The sequence below is a fragment of the Molossus molossus genome, unplaced genomic scaffold, assembly GCF_014108415.1.
Source record: "Molossus molossus isolate mMolMol1 unplaced genomic scaffold, mMolMol1.p scaffold_m16_p_1, whole genome shotgun sequence".
In the NCBI taxonomy this organism is placed as follows: domain Eukaryota; kingdom Metazoa; phylum Chordata; class Mammalia; order Chiroptera; family Molossidae; genus Molossus; species Molossus molossus.
Genome location: NW_023425344.1, coordinates 250,261,594 through 250,270,743, shown reverse-complemented (window position 1 = coordinate 250,270,743; position 9,150 = coordinate 250,261,594). Strand labels below are relative to the sequence as shown.

Sequence of the window (9,150 nt, the reverse complement as noted above, 5' to 3'; positions counted from 1 at the left end):
TTTCTTGCATTTACATCATTGCAAAGACAGTGTAACGAAACAGTTGAAAACACAGTGCTATCTTATTCGTGAAACCACAGCGAAGGCAGTCAGGCAGACAACTCTCTCTTCCTTCTGCCAATGAAAACAACATGCCCCTTCTCCTTAGACACAGAGCCTGGATCCAGCCACTGGGCCGGCGAGAAGACCAGCGCAGGGCCTCTTCAGGGCTGAAGAGCACTCGGTGCCCGAAAGCGAGCGAGGGCTCGGTGCAGCGCAGACAGGCCTGGCACTGGGCGTGCCTGCCTCGCCACAGAAGAACTAGCATCAAGCTCTCTGGCACTGCCAGAAGGGATCAGTTCTTAAGGAAAATAGCCTGGGCGTGAGGAGAGGAACAGACCTGGCAGAGAGAGAGCCCCCTGCAGGAAGCTGCCTCCTGCTTCTGTGAAGAGGAAGGAGGTCGTGAGAAGAAGTAAGGAAGGAGAAACTAAAGCTCCTGTTCAGGCCTCGTGTCCCCAGCGATGTGCAAAACGTACGCACCTCCCCCCATGCCGTCCTGCTGTCTGCAATCACACAGCAGGCTTGCGGTGCACACAAAACCAAACCCTCGTGGCTTCTAGTGTTATCGTGCTCCCCTGTCTGGGCAGGACAGTGGGCTGTGCCTGCCTTCTGCCCTCCCGATGCTGGTCACTGGCTGTCACCTGCCTCACAGACACCCAGTGCAGGGACAAGTGATGAAAGTTGAGAAAGTCCCATTTTACTACCCCTTTTCTGAATGACCTTTGTCCAGATTCCTTAAAAAAAAAAGGTCCAATTCCAAACAGGCTATGATTCTAGCTGACCCTTTTCCTAAAATCAGCTGACTTAAAAAAAAAAAAAAAAGGCAAGGTGCTTGAGAGTCAAAACATCAAATTTTAATTGCATATTTTAAATACTTAAGAATTGTTTATGCCACCTTAAAGCATCACATTTTTTTTCTTTTTGGTATTGAAAGCAGGAAAAATATTTAAATGATGCAAAAACAACAAGAAGCTCCTTTAGCATGTTTAGTGCAGGCTGGGCTGACTGTGGGCGGGAACGGCTGACATCAGACGCAGCTTGCCGGTCTAACCCTCAGCCCCTCGGCAGGTCCACGGTCTGCTGAGAGAATCGAAGTGATTCTGGAAGTCTCGGGACAGTTATTAGAAATTTTCCCTTGTTCCCAGTCCAACCAAAAGGTAGTACATACCGCTTTGTAGGCTGTTCCCTTTCATCTTGGGCTCACTAGAACCAACAAGCTGATCCCTTCTCTGTTCTGTGCTACACTGTGGAGAGGGCGGGGTTTATGTGGTCACATCAGTGCACAAAGGACCAAAGGGCATGTGGAGTGACATGAGAAGGCCAGGCACACCAAGAGGATGGGGACAAACATGTACTTTCATAACCCTCGCCAGCTATGCTAACACCCTGTTGAGCTAACCTGACATTTGAAGTCTGCTCTGTCAGAATCTGCAGCCCCCTTTCCTGTCTCCAATCTCGGTGATGTCATCTTTGGCAAGCAATAAACATTAAAGAAGAAATAAGACACTACAACAGAACAGGATTGAGAACATGGTTGCCAAAAGGAGAAGGCACCAATTCCAAATGTACAAGCACCAGGTACAGTGTGTAGACCAATCTCTTGGAGTTGGGTGGTAGTGGTGGGGAATCGGGAAGAGGGTGGCACTCATCCTGGGGTTGTGATGCTGAGAGCTCAAGGCAGAAAGTGTTGAGGTCCACATTCCTTTGAAGCTACATGTCCAAAGCTGCTGCGAATCAGCTTTTCTACCAAAGGGGAAGGCAGAAGGGAGAGAGTTAAGAGAACTAGACTTATAAACCATAATCACACCCTACTTTCAGGGAAATGGGAGTTGAATCCGGATGTTTGGCACGATAAGGTTGTAATGCAGTCTGCCAATATACTGTGATTTCCAAAAGAGCATGATCTCACTTAGGTGGATGCCTCAGAAAAGAACAAGAGAAACTTTCTAGAAGGCCAACAGTCATAGTAGCTGGAAATGACGTTATGCACAAAGTAGAAACTGCAGGCCATGCAGGAACAGTCGTGCCTTCGGAGTCGGCTACCTGTTCTGAAGCTGCTGACAGGAAGAGCTGCCATTGGTGGGGCTCCGGAGCTCCGCTGGGGAGGTGGTCCCAGAGTCAGGGGCGTGCAGGCCATGAGATCCCCGGCTCGCAGGCAGAGGGGGAGATGCACGGAGCTCTCTGGGAAGCGGCGCCAACATGGAGGAACGAGCAAAGCATTAAGGCAGATGCAGCACAGGGCCGGAAGTATATGCCTTTTTTGGTAATAGCTGCTTGTCCACAGAGATGTGATGCAGATGGCAGGTGATGTCTTGAATACCTGATATCCTGGGGACACAGCTGTCCACACTGAGCACTGGAAGCTACCAGTCTCTCTCAGGAGGCAGACGCGTATCTGACATCTAGAACAGAAGCGGCCTGAGGAATAGAAGAAAAAAGAATTGAAGGGCAGGAAACAATACAAATGGCTCATTCCAGTATCCTTGGGGGGGGGGGGAGGCAGGGGGGTGCGGAGAGGGTGCTGCTAGCCACCCTGCAAACACAGGGTACAGCAAACGGTCTCTAAGGGTGGGCAAGGAAGTGGCTGCGCAGCATGGCCTCCAGATGTCCTAGGTGCCAAGCCTGGCTCTGCTACTTCCCAGCTGTGTAGCCTTACACGGGTTACTGTTTTGAGTTTCACTTTCCTCTTCTGCAGAATATACACAATTATGGTGTCTACTACACAAGTTAAATAAAAACCCCTGAAAAGGGCAGTTAGCATATGCTTAGCAAATAGTCATGCTCCAGGATGTTAGCACTGGCTGGAGGAGTTGCCATGGCACCTACTGAGTCTACAAACAGCCCCTGGTTCCTCCTGGGACACAGGGACACCTAAGATCCCCATGGTGGCAGGATCCTTTAAAAAGCTCCACTCCAAACCTACAGGTGACTTGTGTGCCTCAGGCTCACTGCTCTCCTCATGGTATCTTATCGCTGGGAAATAACCAGGCTACGATCCAGAACCTAAACATGCTGCTCCTTCAGGTGAAGTCAATTTATGGGAACTGCTGGTAGTCAAATCAGGAGACTCCTCATTAGCAATACACAGACTCACTCGCCCATGTTAAATGAGGCTCATATCTGCTCTTCAACCTGTCAGTGTCAGCACTCCGTGCTCTCTCTGACATTCCCCCACCCCGAACCACCCGAGGCCCCTCGGAGAACTCTGGATCTCAAAGCTCTGAAGAAAAAGAGCAGGTCCCCTGTCCTCTCCCTGTAAGGAGATGAGGGGTCCAGAGCTTCTTCACTGTTTATACAATTAGCCTGTGGTGAGACTGGTTTTGTTAGGCGTTTTGACTGAAGGTGCAGAACCTGTCAAGGATACTAAGGGAGGGTTCCCTGCACCAGGACTTGGGGCATCACACACAGTCTGAGGGCAAAGGCGCAGGCAGGACCCCACAGACAGAGACTATGTGAGACAGTGTGTGTGATAGAGAATTTGTGGTGTGTTTTAAATGACCAAAGAGGTGAAGGATTTAACATTTTTTCTTTATTGATTTTAAAGAAAGGAAGGGAGGAGACAGAGATAGAAACATCAATGAGAAAGAACATTGATTGGTCACGTCCTGCACGCCCCCCACTGGGGATCAGGCCCACAACCTGGGCATGTGCCCTGACCGAGAATTGAACCAGCGACGTCTTGGTGCATGGGTCGACACTCAACCACTGAGCCACACGAGCTGGGCAAGAGAAGGATTTTTTTTTTTCATCCTCACCCGAGGATATTTTTTGTACAGATAGAGTGGGAGGAAGAGAGAGGAAGAGAGAGAGAGAGAGAGAGAGAAACATCGATGTGAAAGGGACACATCGAGTGGCTGCCACCCGCACGACCAACCAGGGCCAGGGACAAACTGCAACTGAGGTACATGCCCTTAGTGGGAACTGAACCCGGGTCTCTCCAGACTGCAGGCCGATGCTCTAACCGCTGAGCCAAACCGGCCAGGGTGAGGCGAAGGATTTTAAAGGAAACAAAGATTACACATTAAAGGTAGGCTGGGCGATTCCATGCCCCATAGCAGGGTGGGTACATGGACCCAGGGATGGTCACCCCCACCGGAGGCAGAGAACAAACAATCCACATGGGAAGTGCACCACTAAGGATGGACGTTCTAGACTAATCAGAGAGGAAGGTAAGGACTCGACCGCTCTCAGCCTGTCAGTACATGGCCCAGGCAAGAGAAGATGAAGAAGAGAGCTGACACCCTGAACTGCCTGTCACCTTTCTATGACGAACTGACAGCACCAGCTTTGGTGAGATTTGCAGAGGGAAGAGCCGGTTTGCCATTATTTCTGCTTCCTGGGGCTGAAGTTGGAAAACACATGTGGAAGAAAGCTTTCCTTCTGGCAAATCCTAATGTTCTGTCTCTAGGAAGTCTCACCTTTCAAAACTTCCTACATTGAGTCCAGGGCTTGAGGAAGTCCATTTGCTAAAGGGGCAATGAGCACTGGGACAAAATCACTGCCGAAAGATAGAGACACCTTCGTTTTGCTCAGATGCTACTGTGTTCCAGGGCTGCAGGCTGGTCCATTCATGGGTGTGACTCAGGGGAGCCACTCACACTGGCAGTACTACAAATTCTGTACGCTTATTACAAAGATTTTCTGGTAGGAGGCTCTAGAGAGTCTCATTCCAACACAATCAGCATGTTTAATGTTCTGGCCCGCGGGTGCCGGGCACTGCGTGCCTCTGGCTCACAAGGCACACCTCCGCTTCGCTCAGGCCGGGCCTCTGGGCTACTTCTGCAGCCAGGCTCTTCAGAGCACAGCACAGGCAACAGAAAACGGGCCACTTCAAATCATCCCCACATGGTTGTTGGAAGACTTCGATGAGAAAATGACTTTCGTTTTAAGGCTAAATTAACCCTTACGTCACCGCATCAGTGAACAAATACAAGTGTGAAGTGACGGGCAATGAATGTTGCCCTGTGCTCAGCCCCCTCTCCTCTTCTGTGGATGTGAGGGGCAACCACACAGCAGGGCAGGCCAGGCGACATGCAAGCAAATGGCAACAACATTGTCACAGGAAGCAGGGGGTGTGGTGGGTCCCTGCAGCCTCAGGAATCCTCCTGCCTAACCTCCCCTGATGGGGCTGATGACACAGTGCCGCCACCCTGGAAACTATTAGGTCAGCCACCACCCTGGAAGTCCCAGCCAACCACGACAGCTAGGGCTGTCCCCATCAATACAGAAGCCAGCGGGCCCCAAACAGCAGCGAAGGCTGAAAGTCTGAGCAGCAGAGACAGACCTGGAGCTCCTGGTCGGCCAGCCGTGCACTCCCAGCCAGCTCACTAACCCGCCGTGTGAGGACAGCACAGCGCATGAGGCTGGCTCTCCCTGACCTCCCAGGCACTTCCAACTCCCTGTTCCATGCGCAGTTCTCACTGTGCTTAGAGAAATAACTGGTAATGTGGGATATGCTGTGGCTGCGGGAAACCAGAAATTTTTTTCCCCTAATCCTTACCCCAGGATATTTTTTTACACTTATCTTCAGACAGAGTGGGAGGGAGAGGGAGAGAGAGAGAGAGAAACATCGATGCGAGTGAGACACATTGACTGGTTGCCACCCGCACGACCCCAACCAGGGGCAGGGACAAACTGCAGCCAAGGTATGTACCCTTGGCTGGAATCAAACCAGGGATTCCCTGGTCCCCAGGCCAATGCTCTAACCACTGACCAAACTGGCCAGGGCTGAAATCAGGAATTGGTCCAGGAATTCAAATGTAAATAATACACAGTGATAAAAAGTTGACTGAACTCCATTCACATATGATGATATTAACAGGCAAAAGTCAAGTTACTGACATAGCCACAACCTAAAACATTTCTGCAGCTGAAAAGACCATCAGGGGAAACAACTAGAAAAGGGGCCCGAGTCCGGCAGAGAAGAGACCGTGCTGCTTCAAACGTACCTCGTCTTCCTCTTCAGGGACTTTGACAGAATTATCTGGGGACTTGGCTGGTTTCTGGTTACTGGGCCCATTGGCCTCTTCTTTCCCATGCTCTGCCTCCCATTCTTGTAAAACTTCATCTATGTTGAAGCGGCGTCGATAATTTACAAAAAAGTTTTTCACTTGTACCACTGATTTGTTCCCAATCACATCTGAGATGGCCTGAAAATCTCGGCCATATTTCCTGATGGCTAAGGATGTAAGAGAGCATTTTTACTCAATACAAGAGAAAACCAATTAAAAAACACACACAATTTAGACTCACTCGCATCCAGACTAGAAAACATACAGGCTTTTAGCAGCAGGCGCTGTCTCAGTGTCCCAGACCCGTGAGAAAGTGATAGTCTAGATGCATTCCGCAGATGAATGATGCAGTCCAGTGTGGCCCCGTCATCCAGAAATCGGTACTGGGCCATCAGATGTCACATGGAAAGTGAAGTCACCCAGCAATTACTCTATGTTTGTGGACATTCTGCATCAATCTTTTCAGGATCCCTAGGACTAGAACACCCCCAACCTTAAAACCCTAACACTCAGTCTGCTCGTCAGGATTTTGTACTTTCCTGACTATTCAAGACCCAGCATGTGGCTGTTAAAGCGAACCACTCACACCTTTAAAAGGGACACCTCCACACTGATTTTTAATCTTGTGAGACCCAGAGGAAATTGGTAATGTGGCTCAAATGACTTCCACTGCGAGAACGAATCTTCGGAGAATGTGTTTTAGTGTGAGCACTGTGCTGGGCACAAGTCTCTCCCTCAAAGCCCTTTACGAGAAGGACCTCTCCATACCTTGTACGGCAAGAAGCTGCTCCTCTGTGGTCCAGCGCGCGTTACATTTCTGAATGACCTGGACATCCAAATGAGTCATATTAGCACCCCATGCATCCTTACAAGGATTAATAAATCTTTTTCTCATATCAGAATTTTAACATTGACTACGTTTATAGAATTCCGTCTGCACCTTTCTTTCTAACAGGTGTGTACTGGAGACATATCACATGGCTATCACTTTGAAACACACGAAACTAGGGTATGGCTTCTGAGATGATGTTAACACAATCCTACCTCTGGAAGTCGATACGGTTCTATTCCACCATCAAGTTTTTCTTTGAGAGCACTGTTTGTCTGTTTAATATTCTGAATCTAAGAGAGAAAAGATCACATGGGGTAGAAGTCAACATAAGAAAGCAATATGTCTGCTTTCCACAAGCCCAATTTGACCAACTGTGACTCAGTCGTTTTCTCAAAAATCAGCTTCCCCACGTCCCCGCTCTTTCACTGCCCTTCCCCAGTGAAGAGCGACACGGAGACTCCAAACCAGCCCACGGCCCACGGCCCTCAGGAGCTCTGCAGACTCCTGGATAAGCGGGGTCAGAGAGCCTGCTCCTTCAGCTACGGTCACAGGGCATTTCTGTGCTGAGCACCGGCGGAAATCAAACCCTAGCACTTTTCATTCCTGAATAACCACACGAGCAAATAAGAAAGCAAGGGGAGGAATAGGTTCATTTTCCCAAGAAAAACATCAGAGACATGAAGGAGCAGAAGGTGCTCTTGAAAGCAGAAATCTTATTTAGGCAAATGTAGAAAAGCAGGGATTTTAGAGGTAGGAAGGGGTGGTGTGGAGATGGTGATGAAGGACCCTGTCAAATGAACACTTTTGAGTAATTCTCTCTCTCTCTTTTCTCTCTTTTTTTTAATCCTCACCTGAGGACATTTTTCCATCCTTTGTTCAGACAGAGTGGGAGGGAGAGAGAGGAAGAGAGAGAGAAAGAAACACCGACGTGAAAGGGACACATCGAATGGCTGCCACCCACATGACCAACCAGGGCCTGGGACAAACTGCAACCGAGGTACATGCCCTTAGCGGGAACCAAACCCAGGTCTCTCCGGACCGCAGGCTGACGCTCTAACCGCTGAGCCAAACCGGCCAGGGTGAGTAATTCTTTCTTTTAAAAAACCTTTTATACTTATGTAATTTTAAAATTTTCATTTTCAAGTACTAACATTTCACAGAATTCCAATTTCACATATACTTTCCTCCTATGTTTTACTTCCTCTAAAAGGTTTAAAAGGGCTGGGGGATGTGCAGAAAAAAATTTCCACACTGTGTGACCGAAGGCCTAGTAAAGAAGACCAGTGCTGTATGGACCAGAAACTGGCCCTGTCTGACGTCTACCAGAAACACAGCCCAATCCAACTCTTTGTGCATCAGTGTCACATCCAAAAAGACAACTGAAAAGAGAAGAAAAATATCAGAAACAAGCACAACATTCACCTCGCAATAAAACCATAAATGAGTTACTAAGATTGCTTTAGTTGATTTTGAAAAGGTACAAATCAGAAGAAAATCCCAGAGCGTTGTTCACAGTGAGGTCTTGGGACCAGCACTCCTAACAGAAGTCTCCCCACCCTGAAAACAGCCGGAGCCATGCGGCCCGACACAGCCACTGCCGCCACACTGCTGCCCAGCACTGAGATGTGTCTCGCGCAGCTCAGGAACCGAACTTTCAGCTGTTTGCATCTTAATTTATCCAAACAAACGTAACCACAAGTGGCTACTGGCTACCTGGTTGAACAGCATCATCTTAGACTCTTGTTCTAAGCATTCAGTTACCAGGAACCCATAAAATACTGCATGGTACTCAGATTATGGTCAGTGAATTCTCTTTGAGCTAAAAACTAGGCCTAGAAACTTCTGGCAGGGAACCAGTGAATCCTCAAGAGTCAGGGCCTAGAGTACTGCACGTCCCCCTGCAACCCAGTTAGAATGTCACGGTCCACTCTAGCTGACGGCACACAATACAGCACTGGGCAGACAGTGCATTACAATTAAGTAATGTGTATTTTTCTTTTTTTTTATATGTTTTTTTTAATCCTCACCCAAGGACATTTTTTCTTTTTTGCATTTATCTTCAGATAGAGCAGGAGGGAGGGAGGGAAGGAGAGAGAGAGAGAGAGAGAGAGAAACATCGATGTGAGAGAGACACATTGATTGGTTGCCACCCACACAACCCCAACCAGGGCCTGGGACGAACTGCAACTGAAGTACGTGCCCTTAACAGGAACCAAATCTGGGACTCTCTGGTCTGTGGGCTGACGCTCTAACTGCTGAGCCAAACCG

The 9,150-nt window shown here is 48.8% G+C and overlaps 1 protein-coding gene across 2 annotated transcripts in view; it reads right to left on the bottom strand.

The window, feature by feature from the left end:
- Nucleotides 1-914: 914 nt before the first annotated feature.
- RCOR1 (REST corepressor 1) overlaps nt 915-9,150 on the bottom strand; it is a 110,208-nt gene continuing 101,972 nt past the window's right edge. Inside the window, exons 9-12 of one of the 2 annotated variants that reach the window (XM_036257588.1) lie at nt 7,095-7,172; nt 6,819-6,876; nt 5,988-6,217; nt 915-2,457 (exon numbers count right to left, since the gene is read on the bottom strand). In XM_036257588.1, the coding sequence (XP_036113481.1) occupies nt 2,416-2,457; nt 5,988-6,217; nt 6,819-6,876; nt 7,095-7,172 (408 nt within the window). In that variant the 3' untranslated portion in view covers nt 915-2,415. Of the gene's footprint in view, nt 2,458-5,987; nt 6,218-6,315; nt 6,434-6,818; nt 6,877-7,094; nt 7,173-9,150 lie in introns of those variants that run through there. The other variant, XR_004959053.1, reaches the window with a different exon arrangement.